Source organism: Gossypium hirsutum, chromosome A12, assembly GCF_007990345.1.
Source record: "Gossypium hirsutum isolate 1008001.06 chromosome A12, Gossypium_hirsutum_v2.1, whole genome shotgun sequence".
NCBI lineage: Eukaryota > Viridiplantae > Streptophyta > Magnoliopsida > Malvales > Malvaceae > Gossypium > Gossypium hirsutum.
In genome coordinates, this window is record NC_053435.1 from 106,232,521 (window position 1) to 106,249,684 (window position 17,164).

The window sequence follows — 17,164 nt, forward strand, 5'->3', positions numbered from 1 at the left end:
ATCAGGAATGTTTTTATTTCTTTAATTATTATATCAATAATGTACTTTTAAGATTATTATATATAACTAGATTTCTATTCGTTCATGTGGGAGACAACTAGAGGTGTATATGAGTTTGGCCGAGCTCAATTAAAAATTTAAGTTCGGGCTCGGCCTGATCTAAAAAATAGTCTTAAAATTTTGTCTAAACTCGACTCGAATAAAAATGTTAAAATCTATCCCTGACCCGGCCCGCATATATTAATTTTTATATTAATTTTTATATAATTTTAAAATATATATAATACATAAAAAATACTAAAAACATCGAAATAAATATTTCCCAATAAATTAAAAATAAATTTTTAAAAATATGTATACTAATTTTTAAAACATCGAAATAAATATTTCCCAACGAGTCTCATTTTATCATCCTAATTTGATTTGAAATTTTTTCAGATCAAGTCGAATAAAATGAAATTCGTGTCAAATTAAATTGAATAAGTTAATTATAATTTTGTTAAAATATAACTAATTCCATGTTAGAGCATATACATTTGAAACCATCTATTTTCGAAAACTCTTTCAAAACAAAATAAGAGGAAAAAAATATTTTAGTATGATAAACTTTGAAAACTTCAACTTTTGTGCATTCTCGTGAGATACACAAATTAATTGTAATTCATATTAAAGTGGTGATTGTATGTTATGGTATATTATATTTAAATTAATTTGGAGAGTCCTATAGCCTTTACTTTGCAAAAGCTTAATGTGGTTTGTAGGAGATGGTTGCTCTATTTGGTGTTGAAAGGATTCTTGGATTTCACATTTAGGGTATTTGTTTAAACAAATACCTTATCATAGAAATATTATATCAGTTTGTCAGCTTAATGAAATGGTTACAGTAGAGGAAACATGGAATCTTAAATGTTTCGTGTTTGGCTATCGGAGGATTTTGTTAAAAGAATTGTGAGCATTCCTCCTCCTCATCCTTCAGTGAGGCTAGATCGAATCACTTGGTTAAATACTCAAACAGTATCATTCTCAGTTACAAGTGCATATCAGGTTATTTGGGAGATTTCGTGGAACACTAAAGGAATGCTGTGGAAAGTTCCTTGGATGTATAAGTAGGGTATTCCTTTGGCTCGTTTTCAAACAACGACTCATTACTAATGAGGAAAAAGTAAGATAGGGCATTGATTAAGATCTCTTATGTTCGTTATGCCATAATGAGTCAGAGAATATTTTACATGTATTTAGAGATTATTCGGCAGCAAGAGATGTTTGGAGCTAGGTTGTGCTTAACAATAAACAAAGTAGTTTTTTCTCCAACAACTTATTTGATTGGTTGGAAAATAATTTGAATGAACACTTTCGGGTGCCTACTGTGGGGATTAGTTGGTCTTTGTTTATTTGGGTTGATTGGTTGACGCCTCTAGAAAAACAAAAACTTATTCAATTTTCAAAGAATAACTTGGAACTCTCGTGAGATTGTAAAAGTCTTTATTAGTTGGGCGAAATAATATGCTTTGGCTCATATAAAAAACCCATCTGGATAGCATGTAACCGATTCAGACCATTCCTATACAAGTACTTGGTGTCACTGGAATATACAGGTGCTTTGTTTATTTATATTTTCACAAAAAAAGAAAGCATACAAGAAGATTGAAATAATTTTAGGATAAATTACGATATTTTTTTTTGATAATTACTTACAATATAGTTAAATATATAAAAAAATTAAATATATATGTACAAAGAAAGATGCAATACAAAAAGTTATATTAAATATTAAGCAATAAATAAGTTTAAAGAAAATGTTTATAAACAATTTAGAAGCGTATTTTACAATATGAATTACGGAATAAATGACACAAAAATTAGCTTTTACCATAAATTTTGTGTTAAATATTTCAATAATATTAAATAAAATAAAATTGTATTTATAACATAGTTTTCTTTTTCTTAAAAAAATCATAATTTTCCTATCTAATTAGTAGTAGTTACGTCCATATAATAAAGTCACCATTATACTTATTATTTAGAGACATTCTTTAAATTATTTATTCAAAAACATCCCTTTAATTACTGCATTAAAATTGTCTTTACATTATAAATATATGGAAATCTTTAAAGAGGTAATATTCCTACCTTTAGTATTTCAAACATTGATTAACGTCAATTACAATTTCTTTTACAGATTTTTTTTTATAGTAATACAACCAAAAAGATAAATTTATACAACTTGCAAAGGAAGAAATTATAAATAAAAAATTAAACTAACCTAAGTGTGCAATTGACTTGTAACATATTTATTTAATAAAAAAAAGAAGTAAAATGAACTTATTATAAGTAGGGTCAATATTGTATTAACAAAAATACGACCATATGTAGTGTTAACATGGAAATGGTATAAATTAACATCAACATTTTATGTTTATACTTGTTATAGTTTTTGCCATTATTAACCTGCTATTTGGTTATCTGACTGGAATTGACTCGATCCCCTTTATTCCCATAATGGTAGATTGTATTGTTCGTCAATATAAGTTTGCACATAGTGGGTTTACATTATCATGCAAGTGAGTCTACACCTAGAGAACATGTGTTAATCTTAAAATAAGATACTTGTTGATATGTATAAAAACCTACCTAGAAAGTAAATCTATAAAATAATATGAAAAAATATTTATAAATATGAAAAAGAAGTCATATGGTAGCAATTAAGTAATTAAATAAATATATATGTTATCTGCGTAAAAATCAACAATCAAATATAATTAATTGAACAAAAAAACAATAATAAAATTAGACACTTTTGACTTTTTTTTTACAATATATAATATTTAGACTACAGTTTTTCTATATTATCTATGGAAAGAACATTTATAAATTACAAATAAATTTAATACATGATAAAAAAAAAAAACTAAATGATGGTATTGTATAATTAAAGTCAAAGCAATTAGGAAGGCGAGAAGAAATAAAAGTGGATCGTCGGTGTTCAACGTTTCTATGATGATAAAGATATATAAATCTTTCTACTTCATTAATGGAGTTATAGTCCTTAGGCGCGTTCCTGTTTGCGGGTAACCAAACTTTAAAAAATTTTAACTTCAACACTAACATTTAAATTCATTCTTATTTTAGTCATTCTCCGTTAATTAGATAATAATTTTTTTTAATTGGTATAATAATACATTTATATTTAAAAATTATTTTTGTTTTAGCTCGATTCAATTAATCCATACTAGTTTACGGGTCAATTGATTTTTTGCCTCTCACCGATTCGATTCTCCGTCCAGTTGATCGGTTTGATCCAGTTTAAAATACATTGAATTTTCGATTTTTTTTATATTTTAAAATTTTAAAGAGTTTTATTTTTTTAATAGTTTTTAATTTTAAAAATATGAATTTTTTTTATTTTTAAAAAAATTTAATTTTTATATTTTATTTAGAATATAAAAAATAAAAAAAATAATTTTATTTAAAGAAGATGAATTAAATTTTAAATTTTTAAAAAAATACGGACGACCCCAAACAGATTTTCTTATATAAATTTCACCACTTTTTGACTGTGACTGACACCTGTTATATTTTCTTTCTCCTAGAAAATTTCTTTTGAGATGGGTGAATTTATTAAGAAACGTTGAAATCAGTTTGGAGGAAACCGATTTCCCTCTCTCCTCTAAAATCTGTTCTATTTTGAAACCATCCTGTGGGTTGTTTTATTTTAGAATTTTTTAACTATTTTTATTTATTTTGATAAAAAAAAATCTAGAATAACATTACACAAAACTAATAGCAAAATTTGCTTAAACCAATGTAACTATTATAAATTAAACTTAATTGAATTAGAATACAAATTATAAAAGCTTGTACCTAATAATAAAATTTAACCAAATATTTATATCCACGTTGTGCTGATATAAAAAAAGTGGTCAATCTTTTTCAGCAACTTAATTAAAGGAATCAATCACCATAAGATGTGATTGCTTTTATATAAAAGAGATTGTTGGGAATAGGAAGGCAACTGTGACAATGAAATTTTTGTAACACATTTCATCATCTTGATTCTTGCAACATTTTATTTGCACGCCAATCTATTTTAAATTACTCTTAACTCATCTGCTGCCGCCCTTACTTCTAAATCATTTTCTAGATTATTAATAAGTTTATATTTTAGTCATTTAATTTTAAAAAGTTATAAAATAGTTATTTTATTTTTTTAAAATTTTTATTCAAGTACTAAATTCTTTGAAAGTTTTTATTTAGGTCACTAGGTTATTAAGATTTTTTCTTTTCTTAAGTCCAGTTAGTGAGCTCCAACAACGATTCAGTGATTGTTACGGTGGATCGGTTAATACTCATCGGCAAGTAAAAGAACACACTTTAGAGCCAAGCCAATTTGATAGTCAGTGTCAGATATCAACGAAGAAAATTGTTTGGATTTTGATTGAGAAAGTTGTGACTTTCAAAGTTATTTCATTAAAAAAATGAATTGTAGAAGAGAACGAGAAGAAGAGCTTTCAATTGGTGCAAATAGTGGGAACGTAGAAGGCTACATAACAGTGATTATAACAATCTAATAAATTAAATAAAAATTTTCAAATAATTCAATAACCCTTTTATAACTTTTTTAAGTTGAATGGTCAACATGTAAATTACTAATAGTTTAGTAATCTTGAACATAGTTTACTATGATACAACCTTTCAAATAAATTAAATTATCATGTATTCATAATAAAAGTTTATTTTAATAAATTTTAATAGTGTTATATAATTTCCTATCTTTTTTTTTATTCTCTCGTAAATCAAAATTTAATTTTAAGAATTTTAATCTACCTTTAACTATAATACCTTGTCTAGTTTATTGCCTTTATTCACTTCAAAAATATTACATACGAATTTGCAATTTTCAAAATTTCTTTTCTCAATTTCTTTTTGCTTATTGAAAATTTTAATTTACTCTTAATATTTATTTTTTAAATTCCAATTTTAGTCTTAATTCCAACACTAATCTAATTTATTCACTTAAAAATCTACATCCTTCTAGACTACAAGAAGTACCATTTAAGCTACTGCTGTATAATATTCTTTGAGTAATGAAAAGAAAATTGTAACATTGAATAACTATGAATGAAATAGTTATCGTAAATTGAATTTTGGTTAGCCCAGATACATTTTTTTATATTGAATTGATTTCACAAGGGAACTCCCGAAAACATACAAGCAATATCTACATGAGAGATATTTTCTTTGCATTAGCAAATTTTAGTAACTAATATAAATATGTACATAAACTGTTAATCCTTTCTTTTTTTGAAAAAAAAATGTGTTCTATTTTAAAGCTAAAATACATTAGCTGCTGCTGTATTTAACAACAGTTGACAGTCATATGATCATCTTCAACCCAGAGCTACTTCATTTCCTCTTGCCGAACAACCCGAGTTCCACTCTTCGATAGTAGTAGATCCTTCATTTCTCTGTAGCTGTTGAGCTCTTCGAGCGCATCTGCCGTTTTACGCGGCATAAAAAATCCAGAAGCGATACTGACACCTCCCTCATATTCAGTCCTTAATGAATGTGTCGAATAGCAACTCGAGTCTTGTCGGAGAGGCGGTGCTGTTCTAAGCATTTGAACAAGAATGCCAACAGCAGCATCTTGTGATTTTTTACCAACCAGATTTGACTGTGCAGTGAATTCTGAAGCCTTTTTCCCCTCTGTGTTTTGACTGTAAACACACATTGCAAGCATGAAAAGAATGCAAAGATAAACACAAATTTTAAGTCCCATAATGAATTGATTTAAACCCGTAAAAGGGTAAGTTTGTGTGAGAATCCAAAAAAACATTTTTCTCATTTTCATTGCTCTCCAAGGATTCTTCCTTCTAATGACAAAAATGGCCTATAAACCAAATTAATATATTAAGCAGGCTCACAGCTTCTGAACCTAACCTAATTCTACACTTTCAGTTTCCTTCTTGCTTTAAGCAGGGCCATACTTCAGAAATTGAACCTTTATCTTTATCAATATAATATTCTCAGCTTAGGAACAAGGGTATAAAATGGCTCAACATAAGCATCTAAAACTTTTAACTCGTAGTTGCCTCCATGACAAGTAACTAACAAAACTGAGATGTACTCCTTGTAAGAAAGACTTGAGGCAGAATTAGACATAGTAGATGAATGCAGCATTAAGATATCAGATCAGGTCCAGTCTTTCATATCATGCAAGGTCTTGCCACACAAGAGAAGCGATTCAAAAATAAGCACTAGTTCAATGAAAAACTAACAGACATCAGAACCAATTCTAGATATTTCTTCAAGGAAAGCAATACAGGCAGAGAGACTGAAAAAAGGAATAAGGTATGTACCTGGATGAATCAGATACATCGACATCATCAACATCAAAAGGGCAAGAGAACTCACAATCATCCATGTCATCCTGGAAAGATAGTCTACTAGAGCTTCTAGAGAATCCAATATGAGGTGATCCACTAGAAGACAACAATGCAGAGAATCGACCCGAGTCATCTTTACTATCTCTAACCACCTGTGAAACAATTGAGTATTGGCCTCATCAGCTGGCATATAAATAAAGATACAAGGTTTTGTAGGAGCGCAGAACTTTTAAAGGAACAGAAATTTAAGACTACCTTCTGTGCAGAATAATTATTCGATAAGCCAGAAGGAGACTCTCCTGCCCTTAGAGCTTCTATTTTCCTGTATGACCGAATCCCAGAAGGAGATTCCTGAGATGAGGCATCGTGCTTTGAGCTTCTAGGAGACAAAGGGGGAAGGGAATGCCTACTTGGATCAGAAGAGTTGGGAGAAAGATATCTAGTACTTCTGCCAGTTAGTGGAAGTGGAATGGTTACTGGAGCCGTCTCAGAACAATGACGAGTAAGCAAAGGATTAGCACCAGATAAGTATGACGGAGTTGATGGAGAAGCAGATGGTGAGAATGGGGGTGACGACTTATATTCATCATAAGCAGTAACCTGTTGTAGAGTTGACACTCTTTGATTTTGAATTCTATTACCATATAAATCAGTAGGTGTAGATGCAATATCATACGGCTTGGGAGATGTACGATAAGCAGGTGGAGATCCTGCAAGAGATTGAGTTTTTGTAGAAGGGAATCCTCTGTGAAAACCACTAGACCAGCTGTGTGGACGTTGAAATGGAGACGAAGATGGAGGTCGTGCTCCTCTTAAAGGAAAGGATGTAGCATGAGCACCCTTCTCTGATGAAGGAAAGGATCTCATAGGGTCCGTCGTAGGGCTGCCAACATAGTCTGTTATAATTTTTGGTGGCAAAGACACCAAAGGCTCAAGGTTGAAATCAGATAGAGTTGCACGGTAGGTTACCGACACAGAAAGGTAACCTGAAAGAGCCTCAACAGGTGCAAAACTATATTCTTTCATACCACTCTCCTCTTCCCTAGAGAAGGGGTGACTAAATGATGAAACCTTGTAAACAAGATCGAAATTATAAGTTTGGCTCAATGAACTTAGCTGCTTAAAGATTCTATATGCAGGGAGAAGCCTCATTTGTGTGTAAAGTGATCTCAAAAGTATGATTGACTTCTTGTAAATCTTCTTATAAGAAACAGAAGCATCAGCACCACTTGGAGTAGCAATAAATCGTGGGCAATCATATTGAACAACCCATCTTTCGATAACAGTCTCATCAGCAGGTCCCACAGCTGGAGCTGAAGGACTATAAAGATTGTCCACCGATGAGGAACAAGAACCACGGTGAACCAGTATTATGTCTATTACCATAGGATCCAAGAGATTCCTAAGGGAGAAATTGAGATTCTCCAGAGCTGGGGGACGGTCTCCTAATACTAAATTGAACCATTTGTCAGTCTTTCTCACCCGAGAATGAGAAAGCGATTCTTGCTGTTGCAGCTGGTGGTGGTGGTGAAGAGAAGGGACCCTAGAGTCCAAAATAACGTGCAAGATCTTGGAACGAAATTGGGAAACAATTTGCTCCAATTTCCCAGATTCTCGATCCATTTCCATGGCAAGCAATCAGTCCATCCCCAAAACAAACAGACAATTATTGGGATGTATAACGAAAATGGCTATAATTAATCAACAACAATGAAATTGGAGAAAGGAATCTCCCCCTCAAATCTAACCCACCAACGATTTCAGTGATCATTACCTATTACTGATGATAAAAAAAACATTCATATAATATGCGTTACTAAATAATTTAATCAGGCGGTAAATCTAAGGATTCAAGAATTCAAAAAAGCAAAGCCCTTACCTGCAGATCTGTAATAGGAGCTGGACAATCGGACAAAAGGCAAAAGTTAACAAGAAAAAAAAAACTCAAAGAAAAAGGAGATAAGTAGTATAAGAAAATAGATCAACTTACTTTGACAGGAGAAGAGTGGGGAAGATGATTGACTATGGGCCAAAAACTGGGTGTCGTGAGATATGCAGTCAAAGCTAAAAGAGACGTGAAAATCATAAACATCAACAATGGCGTACAACGCAAATAATTAATTAAAGGATTATTAGACTTTAGAATATGATTTAATTGAGAATGAAAAATAAAAAGATAAAACAGATCTGATCTATCCACTGTAGTAAAAATATTATATATATATGTGGTAATAAAAAGTTGCTCTTGAAGTTTAAATTTTAATTTTTTTGTATCATTATTCATTATAGCGTATGAAATTTATTATGTACTGTTTTGGTGAAAATGATTGATAATGAATGGAATTCAGACGTGGACCAAACGACAAGGTTTTGTTTCTTTTGGTTAATCCGATATTAATTACGTAAATAAGTATACTTTTTTTAATTGATTTTCATCGACAAGAATAACATTATAAAATTTTTATCATCACAGTACGATTATTTTATTTAAAAATAATATTTGGTTATTGGAAGTTATAATTAGTATAGATATACCTCCAAGGGCTGCACAGATCTGATCTCAACTTAAACAGAGTTATAAAAAGATATAAATATTCTTTTTTAACTTTTTAATATTAAATAAATAATCAAATCGGACCAATAAACAAATTTAAAAAATGACACATCGCCTAATTTTGAACTCACTACCGCACTCTCACTACTAGTAATTAAACTCATTGCCACCGTGTTGTTTTTTATCTCAAAAGGAAGCCTATATCCAATTTCCCAATATAGCAGTCTACAGTTATCAATCTGCATTTAGATGCTACCCAAAGACACATTGGCTGGTAATCTTTAATGCTTTGGCTACAAAAGCACAGGCAAAAATACCAAAATAACTGCACTCATGTCTTAACCTCATGCATATGGGATCTTTATAAAGATATTTAGTATAACACCAACTGAAACTACTTAATAAATTAAAGCAAGAAGGAAAACTTGTTTAAAGAATCCTAAAAAACCATGTTTATCCAAATTGGATCCTAATGACAGCATGAAATAAAGAAAAGAAATTCATTTCCATTGGAAATGATACAAGCTGGCTCATGTTCTTTAGTTTCAGATGGATAGGAAAATGCCCCTTAATGGAGAAACAGCTTGATTGTAGAAGCTCACCGGCGTCACCCTTGCTTCTCTTTCAATTCTGCGTCCCTAAAGGCAAATATTAAACCAGAAGGTGAGATGGTAGTAAATGGCAATGTATGATTATCCTATATGGAAGATTGAATCAAACCTCTGAATATGATCGAGAATAAGGAGCCTGGGTCCGGGTGGTATCTTCACATCTCTAAGAGCACTGAAACACATCGTTTTGATTTAAAGGTCATCAGATTATAACTAAACAGTTCGTAAACTATTAGTTTGGAAGTTGAATTGAAGATAAAATCAAATTGCTTGCCTATCAGTGAGCAAAGGCAATGTGTTGTCCGTTAACAAGCCTTTCTTGAAGTTTTTCTCGTAGTTCTGCAAGCCAAGACTACTTAACATGGATCTTGTTCTGGAGTAGTATATATCCTCGGCAGGTGGTTGAGAAAACTTTTGACCTAGCTGTAATCACAAAATAAGGGTTGTCAGATATGAAACTACAGGCCGGTAGAGCAATATTTTATGCATTCAGAATATTCAACTGTTGGAAGGGGAAATTCAATCGAGAAACTCATGGAATTGATTCTAAAACTTTAGCACACCATTTGCATTATGCTAGTTGCATCATGTACATATAGCTACCGAACCAGTCAATAACCAGATATTGTATAGAACAGTGACTTTGGAGAGGTTAATGAGATAATAAATTACCTGGAAAAGGCCACCTTGAACAAGGGCGAAAAAAAGACCAGATGTTGCTGCATTTGCAATCTGATTTGGGCCACCCATACCACTCACTAAAGAAAACATTGCCCCAGAACCGAAAGCCGCCACCATGCTGCAACAAACAGTATTTATCTTAAACAACAGTGTAAACCTAAAGTATAAATCTCAACTAATACGAAAAAGATAAATAATGAAGTCTACAATTCTTTAGTCAGAAACAAGCTTGAATTGTCCATACAATGTTCTCCACATATAATATATTAATTCTAATTTATGACGGGCTCAGTGGAGGTACAGAAAATAGATTGTCCCCTTGAGAGCAAGATGTAAAAGTAGCTCCACGCTTCAAAAATGACGGGGAAATAAGCAAAAATTGTTCTCTCTTTTGCTACTCAACATGAAATATAATCAATTAATCACCCTTTCAACTGTTACCAGGCAAAAACAAGTCCCTTATAGCAATTATCAATTGGTATCTTTTATGGGTTTATTGAGAGCTATGACTACTAGCAATCTCCTCTAGCTATAAAACAACATAAGGAAATCAATGGAGATAAAAAGGTTCACCTAGATTGGACATCCTCCTTTCCTCTCAATCTTTTCATAACACAAGATATGCCTGCATTCACACCCGTCATAACAGCAAAATTCCGAGCTTGTATCAAGGGGCCTCCTGATAGAGCCTGTAATGTAAACCACCTACCATACATCAATAAATTCCATTTACCAATGAATGATTCCATACTGTTTCAAAAACCCTTCACCAGTTGTAAATTCTAACTAAAACCAGCAATTGGAGTCAACGCAATTGAGGAAAAGGAGGATTACAGTTCTCTACAAATATCGAGAGGTGGTAGATGAGAATGAAAGCAAGTAAAAAAAAGGGGGACAAGACCTGGGCTTGCTTGAGAGAAGCCATGGCTTGAGGATCGAGGGAAGCCTGAGGGGGAGTTGGAAGAGAGGAGGAGACATCGTTGGTGAGGGTACCCATGAAAGCACCGATAGCAGCACCCTGAGCAGCGCTGGTGGTGGTTACAACAGCCGCCTCGATGGGCAAGGACTGCTTGGCTAGCCATCCTCTGAAACTGGTCTCCACTTCCTTGAACTTAGCTTGCAACTGTTCCAAAGGGTTTTGCTGAGGCATCACCACCATTCCCTGCTCTTTTCCTCGCTCCATTTTTGTGTATAACTTTTTTATGCTCAAAGGATAGGAGAGGGAGGAGAGATGCTTGTAATGCTGGGTGTGCTGCTGCTGGAAATGGATATAGATATGTTAGATTTCGGTACGGACTGGGTCGACCCTAATATTTTTTCACCCGAATCAATCCGTATTTTTTATCTAAAAAAATTGAAATCGAGTGAAGAATCTTTTATCGAAAAAGCTCAATCCGGTAATCCAATTTTCTTTTGGATTAGGTTTAATTCTTGAATGGGAATTTGGCCCATCCTTTTTCAGCCCATTTAATATTTTTTGCCTGATGCCAATCCTAGTTTCTTTTTTCATAAAGAAGGTATTACAATAAACCACTACGAACATAGGCCCAAAAAAAGTTACATGCTCAGCTACACGGAATGGGAAAAGCAATAGATCTGTTTCTTAAAACTAAAATCTATTGCTCTATGAAACTGAAACGAGCTCCTATTATTTGAATCAAGCTTCCCATTTGTAGAACGGGAATGTGGAGAGACCGTAGTAATCATCACCACACTCTTCATTTATACGGTGAGTTTTTACGCAAATTCTGGTCATCTTGGTAGTGAAAAAACCTTTGACTCAAAACAACAGATACACTGATCCCCAATTAAAAATAAATATCAAAGAACTCAAGAGCTACAAGTAGCAATTGTGATGCCAGATCATACCCCAACCCATTGACAAATGTTATTATTTCGAGGGGATTGTCATAACATGTTAGAAAATGGCCGATGACCAACACCAAAGATGTACCTCCAAAGACGATGGGAGATGCTCAAAAACCAAACAGTTGGTCGCCGTAAAGACTTTCAAATGAACTCTAGGCTTTCACACCCATCCTCGTAACTTGTCTAGTCGAGAGGGATTCTCAATCGGAAGCATGTAGCAATCTAACTATTGAAGTCAACAACCGAAGAAAGAGGAGTTACAAGGGTAGTAGAGCTGAAGGAGGCGAAGGGGAAGGGGAAGGTGAGTCAAGTCCACCTGAGCCTTTCAAGATCGTTGACGATGCTGAGAAACGAAGCCACAAAAGGGGAAAAGAGCATAAATTATAAACTAGCCGATTGTGGATGGAGAAACCTATATTGGTGGCTAAAAAACCCGAGTCCAAATAGAGCAAAGGTAACGGATACAATTGGCCAAAGAACGTTGCCGGCGATGCAGAATGGGAGGGCAGCGTTGAATGGTACCAGTCCTAGTATCAATCGCTCTTTTGATTTAATAACACAACAAAAACTTACACCTACTTACTTTTGGGAGGTAATTTTCTTTTATTTTTTGATAAAAAAGAAGTACAATGTTGACGTTTAATTCCGAACGAGTCCCTATTTAGCATACACGATTAGCACTTTGCATAAAATTTGTGAAATCAGATACACAAAGTGAAAAGCATAATTTTGCTTCTTTAGCAAAGGGCCAAAAATACAAATATGCCCAGCTTAACTTCAAATGATAATTAATATTTTTAATAATAAAAATAATCAAACATTACAAAAACATAACCAACAGATTTCCAGTCTATGATCAAAATTAACCTAAACAAGAACCCGCAAATGAGACTCAAACCTGAACCAGAATTGCAATTTTGTCATTAAGCCAAGACTAGAACTTGTTGGCAATGATCAACATGGATGAGCAAACAATGTAACAGACACCATTGTGGGACCAGAACATGAATGTTTCAATTCAGCTAAACAAGATCCACTTCACCGGCTAAACTAAACTCCCCATAATTGTCAGCCAGACAAATAAGCCTTCTGGTAAGCAGTATCTGATTCTCACAAGTCCATAACTGGCCATCTCAGTTCTTCATGGTTTTGGGCAACTGATTCAGTACAATTCAGACAGTATGTTACTACATTCTAAGGATAGAGATGACAGCAAGCTACTCGATCAAGCAATTAAACAGTAGGAGGATCAATCAACTTACCTATTAACTCCATTTGCAGTTATAAATGTCTATTACCGCTGAGAAAGTCGACATCATTAACTCATTTCTGCAACCAGCCAAACAGAAGGATGTTCACCATTGGTTTCTTCACCCCATCAAAGCTGCAAGAACATGGCAACTCACATGCATCAGCGTGTAGCAGTGCTTCCACGAGAAAAGCCCAAACAGTACATCTTTACATACGGCAGAAGCAATAGTTCTACCTGGTTGCCGTCTGAAGTCAGCAATGATACATGTCATACTCGGAGTATGGTTGAACCACTTTGCAACCTATGGGAAATCCCTAGTAGGAAACGAGCATAAGATGGCACCTTCACATAGATTCCGCTATCCATCGCCAGCAATGACAAAATTACCTGCATGAGAATAATAAGTCAGGCATTTAAATTCACAAAACCTAGAAATGGAAAAGAAGATTCATTCAATATTGCAAAAGCATATTTAAACTTCCTGAATTGGACACTTTCAAGCCCTGCAAAATCAACATATACTTCAGGATCTTATTTAGGAAATTAAACAGGGAAAAGAAGAGAATAAAATAAACTAGAATATATATATATGGAAAACATGACATCCCTCTTCAACCTGCATTCAACTAGGCAAACAAAAAAACAACAAATAGAATCACATTAAAATATGCCAAAAAACCATGAAACTAGATATGGTTCCAGGCTATAAATACAATTCAGAGCAAGGCTGGCAATGAAATAAAGCACCATACATCCACAAATAATTAAAGAAGAATGAACATATATAAATAAGAAACTACGAAACGAAAACATGGTAACATTTCAACTCCTAATTTAAGAACCTACAAGAACCCTGTAGCTGTCAAAGTTAATAAATCATAAGAAGAGTTAGAAAGAAACAGAATTAAACTTAAGTTTCACAACGAAGCTAGGAGGAACTACATAGCATTAAGCAATAAAAGTGTTCTGTTTTTTTTCCTACAGGCAGGTAGAACCCCATCGGTCCACCGTCGATGAACATCAAAGTCAAATTATCCATATTTGTCCCATGAGAAGCAAATCGAAAACTTATAGGAAATTATAGGAGTCTTTTTATGGTTAATAATAGGATACTATAATTATAAGTAACGTAAATTTCTAATCTAGCTAGTATCCATGCCATCTCCGACTTGGCTGCAGATCGGACTCACAGCAGAGAAAGATCTTTCGAACGGAGAAGGATGGAACTGCGCATCGCGTCTGCGCTTAAAACCACAGCTATCAGAGGACGGGGAATTGTCCGCATCAAACTTCCTCCGGACGCCTCTGACCGCCTGTTCCTCGGCTTGAGTGAGGGGAAAGACCTGGCCGCTCGCCCGGCAGAGGGAACTATGGTTATCATACAAGATTCGCTGGTTACAGTTCTTGTCACAGATGTGTGTAATTCCAGTTAGTTTGCAGCGATACATGTTGCCACAAACATGTTCATTTTGACATTTCCAATCGCATTTGTGAACAGGGATAGGACCATCACGGCCCAGAATAGTAGACAAATAAATAACATTTGCAGGGGCAACAGCCATGGTTTTGCCGTATACCTCCATTGACCGAAAACAAAAAGCCTTAAAGATGAGGAAGAATCCTCCAAAAGCTCCCAACCGTGTAAATAACTCAACCGGCCTTCTGCAGATCCCAACAGAAATAGGGTCAAATTCTTCATACACCTAAGGGTTCTCTTCTCTTGCTAGCTACTACCTACTGCTAATATGGTTTTTTTTTTGGTCAAAACGACCCAACCCAGCTAAAGATCAAAGATTTAAAGCAGTGACACGAAAATACATAATAAAATTGTAAACAGATCTGAAAAGAACAAAACTTTAAAAGGAAAGAACAAGAAGAGATGGGGAAAAAGAAAACTCACCTGGCGAGGGGACAGTGAAAGGAACAAAAACGAAAACCCAGAAAGACAAGAAAAGAAAAGAAAAAAAAAAGCCGTCTCTTGAAGAAGAAGCTGCAACAACCTATAAAAGAAAGAGAAAGGGAAAGAAAAAAATGGGGGAAAGAAGGGAAGGGTGGGGGGTATATATGCAAAAAAGGAGGGGGGGATAAGTGGAAGATAGATGGGTCGCAGCAAGAAGGGGCGAAGAGTGAGGTTGAGTTGACGCGGCGCACCCTTAGTTAAAATAAGTTTAAAAAAGAGGATTTTATTGGTGACACAACACGCAAGCAAATTGAGATGGTGTTTTATTAATGTTAGGTTATAGGTAAGGATGGGGGTACATGAAATTCAAATGCCCCACAAATTCACATGTCAAATGTAAATGAAATTTCTATCGGAACCAAGAAGACTCAAAAGAAATACCCGTTTATATTTCCACTGTTCACTTCACTACTATCACGTGTCTGACGTTTCTTTGTCCCATTTTTTGTCTCCTTCTGTTCCTTTTTCTCCATTGACTTTTCATTCCGGTTTCCTCGCAGTTTTCCTTGTTCTTTTTTCAAATTTTATTTTTATAATTTTTTGGTTAATATAATTTTGGGTAAATTATAATTAGATTTTATCGTATCCACGCGAAAAAATATTTTATGTTAAAAATATATAAATAAATAGATAAAAGTAGATGATAGCAAAGGTTTTTTATATGAATTTGTCAGTGTTGTGTTCAATTTTAAAATAATATTTTTTACTTGTTTTATCTAAAATTATATAAAAGTATAAAAAGATAAAAATATTCTTATAATAATATTAATTAACCTTCAAAGTAATTGTATTTTAGTAATTTCATGATTTACACCAACTCAATCAACCACTTTATATATTGTATAGATATATACAATTAATGTACGTAATAAAATGTGCATAGTAAAATTAAAATGTATAAAAATATTAAAATAATATTTTAAAAAATAATATTTTAGTTGAGTCGTAAATTTGAAATTTTGCTAATACAATTAGCATATGTTCAAATATCATCACATGCATTTTTTTAGTTCACCCTCAAATAATATAATTTATTTTAAATGTAAAAGGACATTAAAATAATTTTCCTAACTGAGTTGAAACTCAATTGATGGATGGATGACGACTACTCAGTAAAGGGCTTTGTAAATAGTAAGTAGATATATATATATAGTTTATGGAGGTAATAAAATATACATAATAAGATTAAAATCTATAAAAAATATTAAAATATAACTTGAGTGGAAAATTTGAGAATTTGTTAATCCAATTGGCAATTGGCATGGATTCAAATCCCATCATATGTATATTTTTATTGTTTTTTAAATAAAAATACTAAAATACCCTTAAATAATATAATTTATTTTAATTACAATAGGTCATTTTTATGATTTTCCTAATTAAGTTGGTGCTCGGTTGACTGGGGACACCAACTTCGTCAAGGGTTTTATTAATGGTATAAATATCACACTAAGGTCACTAAACTATTAGTAAGTTTAAATTTTGCTCACTCAACTTCAATAAGTTACAAAATAGTCATTGAACTATTAGAAAATTTTCATTTAGGTCATTAGGCTGTCAACCTTGACATGAGTGAATTGACCTTCCTCGACACCACCTCTTCTCCTATTTCTTCACTCTTGTCGACACTCATGTATCAACAATTTAAAAAAAAAAAATCAACTGATAACATAACGCAATCTCATAATGTCATCTCATCGCACTTTTACAAAATCCAAATTCAAAAAGTTGCCAAAATCAATTAGCAATAAGGGGGAAGGTGGGGGGGGACGTACCAAATTGAATTCAGTCACCAATTTGAATTCAGTCACCAAATTGGGTGACCAAAATTAAATTAACAGTTTTTCCAATATT

The 17,164-nt window shown here is 33.2% G+C and overlaps 3 protein-coding genes across 5 annotated transcripts; all 3 read right to left on the minus strand.

Annotated features, from left to right (window-relative positions):
- Positions 1 to 5,133: 5,133 nt before the first annotated feature.
- Positions 5,134 to 8,650, minus strand: LOC107929538 (autophagy-related protein 13a). Of its 2 annotated transcripts, XM_016860979.2 has the most exons (5): positions 8,374 to 8,571; positions 8,263 to 8,282; positions 6,639 to 8,163; positions 6,357 to 6,535; positions 5,134 to 5,714 (listed from the first exon to the last, which is right to left on the minus strand). In XM_016860979.2, exons 3-5 carry the CDS (start codon positions 8,010 to 8,012, stop codon positions 5,399 to 5,401), a joined length of 1,869 nt encoding a protein of 622 aa, XP_016716468.2. In that variant the 5' UTR covers positions 8,013 to 8,163; positions 8,263 to 8,282; positions 8,374 to 8,571; the 3' UTR covers positions 5,134 to 5,398. The 2 variants fall into 2 exon arrangements, with proteins under 2 accessions (XP_016716468.2, XP_040939568.1); XM_041083634.1 differs by having other exon boundaries at positions 6,639 to 8,650.
- Positions 8,651 to 9,316: 666 nt separating this feature from the next.
- LOC107929539 (chloroplastic import inner membrane translocase subunit HP30-2) lies at positions 9,317 to 11,578 on the minus strand. The gene is made up of 6 exons (XM_016860980.2): positions 11,131 to 11,578; positions 10,803 to 10,918; positions 10,221 to 10,347; positions 9,823 to 9,971; positions 9,658 to 9,720; positions 9,317 to 9,575 (listed from the first exon to the last, which is right to left on the minus strand). Exons 1-6 carry the CDS (start codon positions 11,410 to 11,412, stop codon positions 9,545 to 9,547), a joined length of 768 nt encoding a protein of 255 aa, XP_016716469.2. The 5' UTR covers positions 11,413 to 11,578; the 3' UTR covers positions 9,317 to 9,544.
- A 1,291-nt stretch (positions 11,579 to 12,869) lies between these two features.
- LOC107929540 (uncharacterized) lies at positions 12,870 to 15,557 on the minus strand. 2 transcript variants are annotated; one of them, XM_016860981.2, is made up of 4 exons: positions 15,251 to 15,557; positions 13,585 to 15,012; positions 13,361 to 13,482; positions 12,870 to 13,255 (listed from the first exon to the last, which is right to left on the minus strand). In XM_016860981.2, the coding sequence occupies exon 2, from the start codon at positions 14,931 to 14,933 to the stop codon at positions 14,493 to 14,495; it is 441 nt and encodes a 146-aa protein (XP_016716470.1). In that variant the 5' UTR covers positions 14,934 to 15,012; positions 15,251 to 15,557; the 3' UTR covers positions 12,870 to 13,255; positions 13,361 to 13,482; positions 13,585 to 14,492. The 2 variants fall into 2 exon arrangements, with proteins under 2 accessions (XP_016716470.1, XP_016716472.1); XM_016860983.2 differs by having other exon boundaries at positions 13,585 to 15,009; positions 15,251 to 15,552.
- Positions 15,558 to 17,164: the final 1,607 nt, after the last annotated feature.

What these genes read in the sequence shown, in the direction of transcription:
- LOC107929540 (XM_016860981.2), bottom strand. Translation starts at nt 14,933, where the DNA reads ATGGAGGTATACGGCAAAACCATGGCTGTTGCCCCTGCAAATGTTATT.
- LOC107929538 (XM_041083634.1), bottom strand. Translation starts at nt 8,012, where the DNA reads ATGGAAATGGATCGAGAATCTGGGAAATTGGAGCAAATTGTTTCCCAA. An exon ending in ATAATTATTCTGCACAGAAG is followed by an intron (nt 6,536 to 6,638) that starts GTAGTCTTAAAT and finishes ATTGTTTCACAG; the next exon opens with GTGGTTAGAGATAGTAAAGA. An exon ending in GATGTATCTGATTCATCCAG is followed by an intron (nt 5,715 to 6,356) that starts GTACATACCTTA and finishes GTGTGTTTACAG; the next exon opens with TCAAAACACAGAGGGGAAAA.
- LOC107929539 (XM_016860980.2), bottom strand. Translation starts at nt 11,412, where the DNA reads ATGGAGCGAGGAAAAGAGCAGGGAATGGTGGTGATGCCTCAGCAAAAC. An exon ending in CTTCTCTCAAGCAAGCCCAG is followed by an intron (nt 10,919 to 11,130) that starts GTCTTGTCCCCC and finishes TTTACATTACAG; the next exon opens with GCTCTATCAGGAGGCCCCTT. An exon ending in TTCAAGGTGGCCTTTTCCAG is followed by an intron (nt 9,972 to 10,220) that starts GTAATTTATTAT and finishes TTGTGATTACAG; the next exon opens with CTAGGTCAAAAGTTTTCTCA.